This window comes from Polyodon spathula, chromosome 15 (assembly GCF_017654505.1).
Source record: "Polyodon spathula isolate WHYD16114869_AA chromosome 15, ASM1765450v1, whole genome shotgun sequence".
NCBI classification, from domain to species: domain Eukaryota; kingdom Metazoa; phylum Chordata; class Actinopteri; order Acipenseriformes; family Polyodontidae; genus Polyodon; species Polyodon spathula.
In genome coordinates this window covers 14,999,859-15,014,224 of record NC_054548.1, presented here as the reverse complement: position 1 = coordinate 15,014,224, position 14,366 = coordinate 14,999,859, and the positions used below count along the sequence as shown (strand labels likewise).

The 14,366-nt window shown below is 37.0% G+C and overlaps 2 protein-coding genes across 9 annotated transcripts in view; one reads left to right on the top strand and one right to left on the bottom strand.

Annotated features, from left to right (window-relative positions):
* Positions 1 to 578: 578 nt before the first annotated feature.
* On the bottom strand, positions 579 to 10,499 carry LOC121327820 (histone-binding protein RBBP7). 7 transcript variants are annotated; one of them, XM_041272037.1, is made up of 14 exons: positions 10,336 to 10,499; positions 9,522 to 9,636; positions 9,261 to 9,405; positions 8,709 to 8,854; positions 8,407 to 8,409; positions 7,293 to 7,466; positions 6,998 to 7,113; positions 3,382 to 3,542; positions 2,972 to 3,098; positions 2,650 to 2,727; positions 2,446 to 2,525; positions 1,728 to 1,785; positions 1,536 to 1,646; positions 579 to 1,273 (listed from the first exon to the last, which is right to left on the bottom strand). In XM_041272037.1, the coding sequence occupies exons 2-14, from the start codon at positions 9,562 to 9,564 to the stop codon at positions 1,205 to 1,207; spliced, it is 1,311 nt and encodes a 436-aa protein (XP_041127971.1). In that variant the 5' UTR covers positions 9,565 to 9,636; positions 10,336 to 10,499; the 3' UTR covers positions 579 to 1,204. The 7 variants fall into 7 exon arrangements, with proteins under 7 accessions (XP_041127971.1, XP_041127972.1, XP_041127973.1 ...); XM_041272038.1 differs by having other exon boundaries at positions 2,446 to 2,522; XM_041272039.1 differs by lacking the exon at positions 8,407 to 8,409.
* A 2,049-nt stretch (positions 10,500 to 12,548) lies between these two features.
* LOC121327578 (ralBP1-associated Eps domain-containing protein 2-like) overlaps positions 12,549 to 14,366 on the top strand; it is a 63,227-nt gene continuing 61,409 nt past the window's right edge. Inside the window, exon 1 of one of the 2 annotated variants that reach the window (XM_041271682.1) lies at positions 12,549 to 12,879. In XM_041271682.1, coding sequence (XP_041127616.1) covers positions 12,700 to 12,879 — 180 coding nt within the window. In that variant the 5' untranslated portion in view covers positions 12,549 to 12,699. The remainder of the gene's footprint in view (positions 12,880 to 14,366) is intronic. The other variant, XM_041271681.1, reaches the window with a different exon arrangement.

The window sequence follows — 14,366 nt, the reverse complement described above, 5'->3', positions numbered from 1 at the left end:
TGTATTAATGAGCACCTATAATATTACATTTTTGGCTATTTTTTCTAGCAATCTGACCAAGCTAGAATGTATTACAAACTTTCACTTTTAACATTAGCTAAAGAAGCTAAAAATGTCTTGGTTTTTGGGGAACTCGCCAAAAAAACGTAAGCCAAACAAATTACCTCCCTAAAACTGCTAAATTGAATACAGGTTGCTCACTGCACACGTAGAGCAGGCACTTGCTGGTTTCCAAATACAAACAACTGTCTGAATGACATTGAAGCTGGTGAAATTACCCTACATCAATAAGGCAAGTATGACACATAATGTACAGGAACTCCCATTGCATAGCAACCTGTAGTTGTATAAACAAACCCTAATGCAATTTACATCTCAGTACACAAAATGTTCATCTACTAATGACTGAAGCTTGACTGTCAAACATCTCATTTCTAAAGGTACATTGTAAAATATCCTGAGCATTGCTTAAAATCCCTTGCCAGCTGAAACAAACTGTATATTTAAAACAAAATAATTCAAATGCATCAGGTAAGTAATTTCCAAAATAGTTGGTACTGTGTAAAATGGTCAAAAACTTTTAAAAGTTGTTACAAAATGTTTTATTGCATCTTTATAATGTATTCTGAACAAAATGAACATGTATTCAAAGGAAGCAATAAAACAAATGTCAACCCATGCTTATGCACACCGACAACTCGCCTTAATATTATAAAATATAATATTACACAAACATGAAAAAGGGGCAGTTTATAAAATGTTTCGTACTTATGTTTCTTCTGGGATTATTTGTGGGTCTTGTCCAACTGCAAAAACATACAATCTGTCCACCCACTTGATTCCACATATTGTGAAATTCACAGAAATACCTCCTCAAAGGCCTCAACCCCCATATCCCCCAAAAGAGTGGTGCAAGAACCATAAATGGCATAGTCTGCAATATTTGGCAATTTCTACAGTATCAAACTGTTTGTTGTGATAAAAAAAAAAAAAAAAAAACATTAAGATAACACACTACGAGATACAAATAACTATACAAGAATGTGTTGCTGGAAAATACAAGTATTCTATTAAGCTGAATGCTGAAAAAAAAAAAATGCTCAGTGAACAGAATGGAGCCACAGGAAAAGTTAAACTACCGAAGTATTGGTTCTGTTTGCTTTCTCCACTTTCTTATACAGCCATGCTGGGGCATCTATCTCCATTAAGATCCTTGTCCTTCTAGTTCAGAAGCGGGAGTGTCTGGCTCTTCATCATTATAAATATTCTCAGCCTAGATAAAGCAAAATAATTTGTCATTTCAGTTATTACACACACTTTTACCTATACTACTGATGCAAATTTATTATACCTTTTCCCAAAATGCTGACCCAGGATACCACAAATGAGTGATCATGTTAAAATATGTTGCACTACGATGACAAGCTGGAATTCTTAAAAATGTGCCTCTTGTGCAGTTTTGGCAAGAGAACTGCAAAGTTCCAGGACAAGCACATTTTCTTGAAAACATTAATCTAAACTGCATCAACACTTACCATCTGCCACACTTGCATGATGTTGTCCTCTGATACAGAGCAGATTACCCAGGGTTCATTGGGGTTCCAGGAGAAGTCCGATATCTTGGCAGTGTGTCCTCCGTGAATAAACTAGAAAAGATAAACCAAAAACTGGTAGCTTTTAAGTACACTTACAATGACAAAACTGTTAGTATATAAATCAAAACTTACCAGGAGTTCAGGAGGGCCATCTTCTGCGTCCTCGGCTGACTGTTCCTCTCCAATTTTACTAGAAACAGAACCAGTTGATACAGTTAATGTGTTTTTGTATCCACCCCCGAATAACCCCCTACTTATGCCACACTGGAGACATCAGAAACTGACCACTCCAGAGGAAAATGGTTTAGAAGCTTGTGTAGGCAAAAAAAAATATTATTATTATTATTACTATAGCTCTTGCACCATTCAAAACCTTTTCTACATAACTTGCTGAACACCACTGTGACTCATTAGGAAAATCATTTCTTCCGACAAACTGATTTATATGAGGTATTTCTGTGCATAGACAAAGTAGTACTTAACATTCACTGATAGAAAAGTCACAGCTAAATCCTGATCATGCTGAAAGCAAGTGAACAGGTGCATGTCAGCGGTTCACTGAACAAAATAAACCACTGTTGAACTACTATGTGACATTTATTAAAAACACAGCAATAAAACACACAAGCATGTTAGTTACATACTATATCATAAATACGCTTGGAAAATCCATGCTTTTCAAACAAGCATGTCAGGCAGCCCAGGCACTTTTTGGTCCTATCAAAATTGAGGCATTTTATATTTATATACACACACTTCAGGGTTTCTAGTTGTGCTGAGATATATGGACTTCTCTAAGCATTCTTAAATCTTAGTGTAACAGAGCAATATTTTGTATTTATTTTCTCACCTCAAGTCCCACACATTGAGTCTTCTATCGGTGCCACTTGAAGCCAGAATGGTTTCGTTATGAGGCGACCATTGTACCTGCCAAAAAAGTCAGTAGATTCACTGTCAGTGCAATAAAGCATGGTCCAACTTACACACAGAACTGTAAAAATGGCTCGGCTTTATAAATCCTCAGAACAAGCAAAAACTTTATATTGAGATTTACCTGGAAAATTTCATCCTTGTGAGATTCAAAAGAATGAAGTTTCAGTTTGAGGTTTCTAAGATCCCAAAGAGCCACCGTCTGCCAATAGAAATAGACACGTTAAAATCTGCACAGAGACCAAACCAGCCCCTTCATATCGTTCATCATTGAAGCAACAGACAAGGTTTTGTCAGCAGCGTAAAGCTTTGACCCTGGGCATCCCTGACAGGAAAGCATCCCAGAAAGATCATAACACAGGTTTCAGCAAAAGGATGATGTTGAACTATTCAATAAATCTGGTGAAACTACAAGAGATAAATTTACGTAAAGAATTTGTATGAACCTTATCGGCTGATCCGGTTGCTAGTATAAACTCGCTGTAGGGGTTGAAGGACAAACAGTTGACCTCAGCTGTGTGGGCGTCCACAGAGTGACTGGGCTTAGAAGTGTTGTTTGACCTGGTGTCCCAGCTGGAAGAGATGCACAACTGTGGTCACTTAATATTCCCTAGATTAAAAAAGTTAGTATCTTCAAGACAACATATTTCAGAATGCCAACAATTGCCCTGAACCCATCACTCAATAGATCAGTAAGCTTGTTGGGAAGGAAAATACTTTGTGTTGAACACACACAGTACATACAACTAAATGCTTTAGAGACTGAAATAATTAAACAGTTGAACTTCCATGCCTCCATCAAAAGATGTTGGTAAGATACGTGTTGCTCCCACTCAACGTATATCTATGAACTTACATCATGAGTTTCTGATCATCAGCAACAGAACCAAACAAGGATTCATGAAGCAGGTGCCAAGAGACATCCTCCACTACAGCAGTGTGGCCAGTGAAGATGGTCTTGGCATCCACGATTTTACCCTCTTTTGGTCCTGCACCTATATCCCACAGGCATATTGTCTGGGGAAGCAAACAAGTTGTATTTAATATCAAGGCATTCATACAACCGTTTAAATTATATCTTCTGCTTTACATTATAACAGAGAAACACAAAGTATTGTGAACAACACACATCTAAAAGTGATCTTAAAAATAAAACCTGGTTCATTAGCACTTCTTACTAAAATTGGTAATAAATCAATCAACCAATAAATAAATAAATAAATAAATACAATGAAGAACTGTGCACGACAAAACACAAAAGTCAAAATAAAATACATTTGTAAAGAGTAAAAAGACAGCAAGATAAAAAGTTTTATAATGTTAAATACATTTATTGTATAATAAATATATATATATATATATATATATATATATATATATATATATATATATATATATAATGTATGTTTAAAATTAAATGGTCATTTAAAAAAAACTAAACTATAAAAGTATGTTCCATTTTGTGTTAAAACCACTGACTGATACAGAACTTTTGATATGGGGTGAAAAATACCTAACTAAGCTCTCTCTCTCCCTTACTTCTTGTGTAAACTTGTGGGAGGCACTGCAGTCCTGCATCAGCTGATGGTAAATCAGTTGGAGGTATGTATGTGAATAAAAAGCTCCTTTATAGAAATATGGTGCCATACTATTAAGCGCTTTGTAAGTAAAAACTATTTTAAATCAACTTTAAACTTCTCTGGGAGCCTTTGCACTGAGGCCAACACAGGAGTTATATGGTCTCTTCAGTTCTGCCGAGAACCAGAGAAGGTGCAGATGAGTTATGACATGACCCCGGAGCCGAGCAAATAGAGTACTGCAGTAGTCTGCAGTAGGAAGACACAAAAAGTATGAATTTGTTTCTCAGCATCACAGTGAGAGAAATTACTGAAGTTTAACAATGCTTTGCATGCTGGTAAAAAGAGATTATGGTGACACTGCAAATATTAGACTCAAAAGATAAATCAGTCACAATTGGCCGAGCACCTCCCGGGGGATAGGGCTTAGGCCGGCCAGGGTGTCTACCCCTGTAGACTAGCCAGGCACCTGCGGGCTTGCCTGCAAGCTGCCCAGAGCTGCGTTGTCCTCCGACTCTGTAGCTCTGGGTTGGCTACATGGCGGGCCTGCAGAGTGAAAAGAAGTGGTCGGCTGACGGGACACACGTGTGTTCATCTTCGGTGCCCCCGAGTCAGTGCAGGGGTGGTAGCGGTGAGCTGAGCCTAAAATGCAACTGGACATTCCAAATTGGGAGAAAAACAGGGTAAAATCAATTGGTGATTACTAAATTAAAAAAATGAATAAATAATTTCCCAGATCTACCATATTCCTTTGAATTTTTATGCACTTTTTAAACTTTACTACAACCTATTTTGCACCAGGGAACAATCCCAACTACAAAACTACTGAGCATACAGCAATTTATTAAACTCCCACAAAAGAAAAGAGAAGAAGCAAGCTTGATATTGCACTGTAACATTTATTGCACCTAATTACCCACACACTAAATATATAAATATTTTAAGTATATAGAAAACATTTTTTCCCAGCAATATTAAAGTTTGCTAAACACACGGGTAATCAATCTGCACAATCCATACTTTATGGACCCTGACCGCTAAATATGCTATACATTTTTTGCTCTGCAGTCATTGTAATTTCACAGGGAAATGGGCCTAAGTTATAACTTTTACTTACATGTCACAAATATATACAAAACCGATGCCCTGTTCACGCTAGCATTTTTATACCGATAACGTTGCAGAACCGTACCGCAATATCTGTCCAGACAGGAGTTCTTACGAAACTCAAAAAAGACCAGGTTTCATACCAGTACTGTTTCGATACGACTCGGAACAGCTTAAGTGTGGACAGGTAAACCGACACGGTATCAATACAGTTAAGTCAATATTCTGAAGCATGTACACATCTTGTTTACAGTTTAACTACTTTAAACAGCTTTAGTGATGATGACTATGAGGTAAAGCGTACTGCAGAGCAGTGCTGCTCTAGAATAAAAGCTTTTGTGGGGGAATATCAAAAAGCAAAAAAAAGCCTTTCCCAAAGCCGTGATGAAACCCATTGTCATCGCAACCTCAGGCTTTTAAAGACGGCTAATTGTTTTCGCCTTTTTGTTCATCTCACTCTTTCACGTTCTGCTTGTCTCTTAATACTGATTGAACATCAAAACAAAATACTGTACATGGACTGGAAATGCTGCATTACATGACAGCAGATCCATTTCTAACAGATATGACAGCAGTCGTCATTGGAAACGAGTTCAGAACCTGAACACTGTCAATTTAAAAAATACATGAATGTGGACAGGTATATCGCAATTGAAAAGTGAGTTAGCACAGAAAGTGGTTTCGTACCGGTATATTCTATACCGAAACAAACTGTACTAGTATTGTACCAATACAAATGTGAACAGGGCTTTATAAAATAGCGAAATGCCAATCATTCACTATTGCATTCAGAAACTATCATGAGCACGGTCAGTTACAATGCACTGCAAATAAAGAAGACGACAAACAGTAACCAAACACAATTTAACAACTATCCTATTCTCTGTTCACCCACTAATAGGTTAAACATGTGCATTACTTTAGACCACAAATAGAATATAGAAAAATAATAAAGTGCACTTATCATAGTTTTGTGTCTTCACACACACACCAGAGCAAGAAAGCAGACAAGACAAATAACAGAGAAATACAAAAACATTAAACACAGTTTACATGTAATATAAGCATAGCAGCGCATTGCATTAAATACAAACATATATTTTTATTAAGCTAATAACTCCGGCTTTATAAAACACAGCAGTCTGATCCAGTAATTTAGTAATTAATCCCCTGCACAGGCTCTCCAACCAGTTGGTAATTCATTCAGTGATCGCTAGTTCTTTTAGCTTAAAACAATCATACCAAAGTTCCTCTTTGAACCTCGTCAAAGTCAAAACATATTATAATCCTAAGTGCAACTAAAAAGCACAACGCAACCAGTTAATTCCCAAAAATATGCAGAATAACAAATAGAACCTTGTTCTTTCCAAACCCATTTAGAAACCCTAGTTTTTGTATAATTAGAAAGCGTAGCCTCTATCAGACACCCCCTTTCGCCAGCATATAACCGGGTTCCAGTTAAGAATTTATTATTTTTTTTTTTTAATCTAGTTTGCGCTGAATAAATAACAGGCGCTGAATAAATGGACTGCTAAGGGTTACAACACAAGTTAGGACCTCTACTACATCTCTACCCTAATCTAGTTTGCGCTGAATAAATAACAGGCGCTGAATAAATGGACTGCTAAGGGTTACAACACAAGTTAGGACCTCTACTACATCTCTACCCTTGAGGAGGACAGTAAATATAAGACCACTTTTAGCATAGATTTGGGCTGCTTTTTTAAAAATCTTTTAAGTCCCATTTGAATGACGCTGCCAAGAGACAGTCCCTACTCAGATACATACATGGTCATCAGAAGCACTGAGAAGATTTCCGCTGAGGTTTGGATTCCAAGAAAGCCCATAGCCTTCTTTCTGGTGGCCTCGCAACCGAAGATCTGGACTGCACTCTCCACTGGGATCTAATTTTGGCAAAACGAGGAAACAATGATCAATGGAACGTGCTTCAGTGTTGTGTTAGCTGTAATTATTCCAAGGCTAACAATGATATTTTACATTTTGATTAATTGTTATGGAGCACGTACTATTAAAGTTGAACTGAAAATCTACAGAAACAATTTCATTAGCTGTTTCCACTTACCTGGTTTGGAGGGGTGTTTAGTGTAATCAAAGACAAGCACATCTGAAGTTGGCGTCTTTGTTGCAATAATACAGGGGTTTTGTGGCATGTACCTAGCCCGATTCACTTCTCCCTCGTGGTTGATTTTAATTTCAATTTCTATTTTACCACTCACTGATCCAAATCCTCCAAATTCTAAAGAAAAAAAAAACAATTCTGAAGGAAGGACAGTTCTCTTCAAGTCTACCAAGATACAGCAAGAAAAGAGTCTTGTGTACATAGATACATCCCTTTAGGATGTATCCAATTTTCATTTGCTATGTGTATTTAGCATGATTTGCACAGGAATAAAAATCAGGTGTCCTCAGAGTTGGTCAAAAGCAGAGGACATCAAAAACGTCCCAGACGTGTAAATAATTTGTTGTACTTTCTTTTTCAAAGGCTAGAATAACCATTTTCTCCCTTGAGTGATATGTATTTGCATACATATCTTCAAATACACCATTAAGGGTCGACAATTATGTTTTGTATTTTCACACGGACTCAATTTGATTATGCCCAATTGTTCTATTTTACTGAACTGTAGAATCTTATAGGAGTAAATAAAAAAATAATAATATAATAAAAAATAAATAAATAAATAAATAAAGAGGGCTTCTGAAAAAATGATCTGAGAAAATGATCTGTGATAAAAAATAAACTGATGGTTCACACAGGACTACATTTTACCAATGTCAGTAAAAATTCTAAATCCACCTGTTTATGTGGTCTTTTTCCATCTTGTGCGAATCAGGCTTTTGGAAACTGAGACCAGATTAATGGCATTACATATAATCAGTAAGATTTATTTTATTAGCTCTATGTACTTTAAGACAGATACAAATAATTATCGTTGTCTTTCAACAAAATGCTCACTGTCCCCAGCTTTCAGAACACTTGATCATGTCAGTTCATATCCGTATCCCTAAATCAAAGGGGATAATTCATACTACCTCAGAAGAGACGGATTTCATGATACAAGCCTTCTACAACGTGTTCATTCCAATCTTGGTTGTTAGCTGTGTGCCTTCACTGACTGAACCCTGACGGTACCAAAGCTTTCTCTTAGACTGCATCAGAGTGAAGTAAATCTTACCTGCTGATATTAAAGGGGGATAAAAAAAACATTTTAAAGAGGTAGTGAAAAGTAAGAAGGTCAGATTTATATTACAGTAATTGATGTCTGTGCTATGAAACTGATAATTCAACGTTTTAGACACTGCATGTTACTTCCCTTACAATTAGATTTTCAGAAAACAAGCTCTCCTCCATTAAAAGGATGAATTAAACATTATTTCACTTTCTTCTTAATAGTTAAATGACTTTCCTCACATCTTGGCTAAAAAAAGAAATAATCTTTGCTTCAAAGCTGCCACTGATCATCATTTTAAAACTCACCTCCTTTTTCACTGTCGTAGTGGGAAGCGTCAAACTGGGCATCATCGTTGGGGATCTGAACGCTGGCAATTACCAGATGGTTTTGTTCGTCCGAGGTGTGAGTGCCCAACACCAGCCTGTGAACAGCATAATCCTTTCCCTCTGGTCTAGAAATACACAAATCACCACAAGGGCAAAGTTAGGCTAAAAACAGCAAACACTTTGAATGCATGCCTGTTGAAAACAGAAGCTGAATATATATTTCTCCAAACACTAAGCAGCTTTACAAAAAGATAAATCAAAAAGGATTTAAAAAACATCAGTGTCTTACAGCAGAAAAATAAATAGAAATGCCCTGCCCATACATATGGTGTGGCGTGTGTAAAACAATCACTATACAATACACATGCTAACGTACAGTTAAGAGAAATGTGTGCACATAGAGACTACTATGGACACTGACACAGTTCAATATTACTAGATTAGCTTTTAGTCCACTTCACACATTGAGATGTATCCATTAATGACGCAATCTAGTAAGAGGTGTGATAGGTTGCATCTAGAATTGGGTACCTGGTCACATCTGGAAGCCACTGTACTGTGAGACTTGGCCATTCCAGTGCATGTGTCATCACCAAGTCATAAAGGAAAGGGGTGTTTTTCTTCCAGATCTTGTATTCTTCATTGATAACTCGTTCTTCCACAGCATCGTCATAAACTGGGAAGACAAGAGGAGGTACTTGTCAACCGACACTGAAACAAAGGGTGTCAATAGCTTAAAGTTTAAACTTTGTCTAAAAGTATAAACTGTATCCAAACACGTAAAATATAAACCTGTTGGTCTCAGTGTGTTTACAGTCACTGTTGCTTGTTTCATATTTAGTATTCCACAAAAGCCCCTTTTTTCAGATTGCTGTCGAATGGGTTTCTCCAGCACTGCAGTACATACCTAAATAAACAAATACATTCAAAACTTTCGTTGTTTTCTGATGTTAGGAGTGTCTTCCACACAGTAGTTACCAATTATACCAACAGTATTTAAAACTGAGCGAAAAGGACATCCCAATTAAACCAAATCTAAGTCATCAAATGTGGTCTTCCGGTCATTAACCACTTTACAGACAGTACATAAAATAATTTCTTGACTTTGTCAAAAGTAAGTCCATGAACAAGTTTGGTACTGGGTGAATCCAACCACAGTAAAGATCACCAGACGTAATGGAGATACTCCACCCACGACCTGGCCAATTTAAAGATTTCCTGTTCAAAATGTTCTTATCAGTTTTTTTTTTGTTTTGTTTTGTTTTTTTAGACGCAGTACAAGCAAATATAGAAGATCTTTGGGACAAGAAGCCGGCCTGACCAGAACCGACTGCGCGACACCATTCTTGGTTTGGCAAGTCTGTTGTCGGGAACAAGGAACACATTCATGCAGTGCGGAATAATAACAATAATAATAACAATAATAATAATAATAATAATAATAATAATAATAATAATAATAATAATTGTAGTAATATACTGCACACGCGATCACAGAAATACGGCTTATACGATGATATAATGTTGTTTTCTTGTACACTGAAACAACCACCCAGCTATGGTGAAACAGGGAATGCTCAATGTTGGAAAGCATGCTTTACTTTACCTTCTTTCTCAGCCATTTTGCTTGCTTGCAGTAAAATATTATTATTATTTGAAAAGACAAATAAACGCCAATGTTTCGCGTTTCACTTTATGTTTTAAGACCGATGTTCATATATACAACCCCTCTTCTCCTCGACTACTGTTAACCCGCGCCTCAGACTCAACAATGCGGCTGCGCGCGGACATGCGTACACAGAAAGAAAATACCATAGATAGCAGGTACGCTAACACTCTTGCATACGTTCACTTCACATTTCACAAACACAAGTAATAGCTTTGTGGTTTGCATAGGTAGATGTTATTACATGTAATCACACAAAAGAAAACCTGTATTGTGAATCACAGTGAGACTCAGTTTTCTGAATTGGGAGTTGCATCTATGCATTAAAAAAATCCTTTAAAAGCTCTTTGGAACTCCGTTAATTTCCACTACGAGGCAATTTTAAAAGTACGCTTTATTGAAATCTGCATACTGTATCTGAATTCTCCGCCCTTTAAAAGCCATAGTCCCCATACACTACGCTTTGCAATATTTGTAATGCTATAATAAAACGTTGATGAGGATCTTGTGGAGACGACAGTATGAGCATATATCCAGAGAAGCCGTTGTCAAATTGAAAGCAAAGGAGCTATATTATCTCACAGACTATAAGAAGAGCTTGTAGAGCTAGTTTGGCAGGGTTGACACAGAAAATGTGAATAATATTTAAAACATGTAAAGCAGCAGGTAGCCCTTATGAATATGTTGGCATATAATGAATACTAAAGCATATGTCTGTTTGTAAAGTGTGTATAAGGCGACTGGCAATTTGATCAGAAATGATGCACAGTGCTGTCTTCAAGGTCACATTTAGTAGGTAAAAAATAAAGTAGCCCCTTTCCCTGCTGTGCACAGGATGGCAGTAGTTCTATCAGATCCTTGTGATACACTGCAGTTTTGCCACAAGAGTGGAGTGACGAAAGACTAATATGCAGCAGCTTCCTGTTCACCAAATAGTTGACAAAGCCATGACTGTTGTGTCAAACTCGCAATAGCCACTCTTGACCCGATAGCAAATTATCCCGATTGACCCGATTACAAAACTATGATGTATGCAATTATTTAATGCTAACACCATATACAATGCTTTGGTGTGTGTGTGTGTGTGTGTGTGTGTGTGTGTGTGTGTGTGTGTTTGTGTGTGTGCTATAACAATAGCAGCATCTTTTAGAAGTTGCTTTGTTAATTCAATGCCCGAGGTGTTTATCCAAGCATCCCACCTCGAGGGTGGGCATTAAATACTCATTTATCACACACTACCCCATGCAGTATTTTTTATGTTTTGTGTTGCTTGTTGTGGGGGAGCGGGGCTTACTCAACTGCTTGTCTATCTCAATGAGTTACTATTAGCTAGCTCTGTGGTCGCACTCTGTTGCTGGTGTTAATAACCTTATTACGAGAAATTAGTTCATTGAAAAAAAGTGGTCACCAGTTATTGTCATGTTACAAGAGACTGGTGTAAGACAGAAGGTAAAATTGATACACAACATAAAACAATAACAAACAAAGGTGGCAACATTGTTTTATGTTCCTGCAGGATAAGAACAGCATTCTTCTATTATATTTTCTGAATAAATGTCCACTCATTAGGATATTCAGAGTTGAGATGTGCAGTATTCCACATAAAATACAAACCCTAAAATCCAATTATTGAGTATTCTTTGAGGTAACTATAATAATAGTTCAATTATTAGTTAATATCATATATACGCTATATATATATATATATAATCTATATAATATATATAATTATATATTATATCTATATGTGATAATATAATTACTATATATATATATATTATATATAATATATAATATATATAATATATAATATATATATAGATATATATATCTATATATATATATATAATATATATATATATATTATATATTAACGTTTTAGTTTGCAAAATCACCGTTCCCAAGGGTCTGGTTAGTAGTTTCACAAACAGGTGCACTGCAGATAATGAAACTCAACAGCCCTGTGTGAAGAATATTGTCATTTCTATCAAACGGCAAGGCAAACGGAATGCGCAGTATTACCGGTATTGTAGGATGCTGCTTATATGCTGTTGATTATTGAAAATGTGAAGGCTTTCAGCATGTTGTATGATTTTACAAGCTGACGTCAGCAGAGCTGTTCTATCTATTGTAATGGCGCCGCTATGCGCTTTCATGTGGTAATTGGTCAGTCAGTATAAGCACAATATCACTGCATAGAGACGCCTTTGGTCAGGACGCACATCGCACTTTACGGATCTGGTAGCGAGACTGTTGTGTCGGGCTATTTAGGATCGAAAAGGGTTTTTCTTGAATGTGCCAGGAATGGAGCAGGGGCCTGGCACAGTGTCGGGAGGTGGATTTATATCCCTGAGTGAAAATGAACAAAGATGTTACTCAGATCTTTATACTTTGTGCCAAGCTGACAGCTCGGGGAAACTAGCAGCCAGCAAAGTGGGAGAACTATTCAGAGCATCCCAGCTACCTGCAGATACACTTCACCAGGTGAGCGAAACGTCACCCGTTTAATTGTACTATTATTTAGTGCTGTTAAATATTTTATTATCATCATTATTATCTGTGTTTATGTATGTAATTGGTATCAATCCAGTATTGTAAATAATGGTATCGTTTATGATATTTAAATATTTATATATATATACTCTGTGTCAGCTGGATGTGCACAGCGAACTGTAACTTAAATATTCCGATAAGTGGTTGACATATCATGATCAGGAAGTGTAGCCTACTGCAAACGGATAGGTTGTGTGTCTGTATTGCTTTCAGTTGGTGGTTTGTGTTTTTGACTGATTAAATAGTGTTATGATACATTGTTTTGTAAAACATACATTTCACATACTCTGTATAATGGTGTTTTTGTAATTTGAGTTTGCCGTCGTATCGCACACTTACAACACGGTGTAGTTGTTTGTACTATATATAGCTGCAAGCATTTGAGTCGTCCCCGCTTTGCAGGTTGCTCTGTCCTGCTCTGCGTGTGGTAAACACTGGGAACTGCAGGATGTTCTGTATCATTACCACAGAACCTTAGTTAGCTGATCTATTATTCATGACACTACAGTTATGCATAGTTTATTATGTCAAATGATCCGTTCTGTGGTTAACTTAACCAAACAAAGCATGTTCCTGTAATTACACTAAAACACTGAAAGTGCCAGTGTGTGTGGTATGTGTGTGTGTGTGTGTGTGTGTGTGTGTGTGTGTGTGTGTGTGTGTGTGTGTGTGTGTGTGTGTGTGTGTGTGTGTGTGTGTGTGTGTGTGTGTGTGTGTGTGTGTGTGTGTGTGTGTGTGTGTGTGTGTGTGTGTGTGTGTGTGTGTGTGTGTGTGTGTGTGTGTGTGTGTGTGTGTGTGTGTGTGTGTGTGTGTGTGTGTGTGTGTGTGTGTGTGTGTGTGGTGTGTGTATATGTGTGTGTGTATGTGTGTGGTGTGTGTGGTGTGTGTGTATGGTGTGTGTGGTGTGTGTGTGTGTGTGTGTGTGGTGTGTGTGTGTGTGTGTGTGTGTGTGTGTGTGTGTGTGTGTGTGTGTGGTATGCGAAGACTGTTACAAAAGCAGACGGTTACTTTGCTTATGTCATCAAAAACACACACTTGAAACTGGTAGGACTAGTAGCTGCAGTAGGTGGTTAAGATTTTGTTTCTGGGTCAGGTGTTTACCATGACATTTGAGAAGCCTAAGAAATGTACTATCGCTCTGTTATGAAAAATAGGTGTTCATGGTTTTAATTTTAAAACATTTAAAATGAAAATAGTTGAAAAGGGCATAATAAACCAACTACATATAATTGTAGTTAAAATCAATAAATAATGTAGAAACAAATGCATAAATATTGACAACACAATAAAATGAGAGCCTGTTAATCACAATGAATTAGTCTTGATCAAGGATATAATATGTGAGTGTGGAAAATGTCACAAATAGACGTTTATATGGAGCAATACCCCATACATTGTTACAAACAGTGGGTTTCACA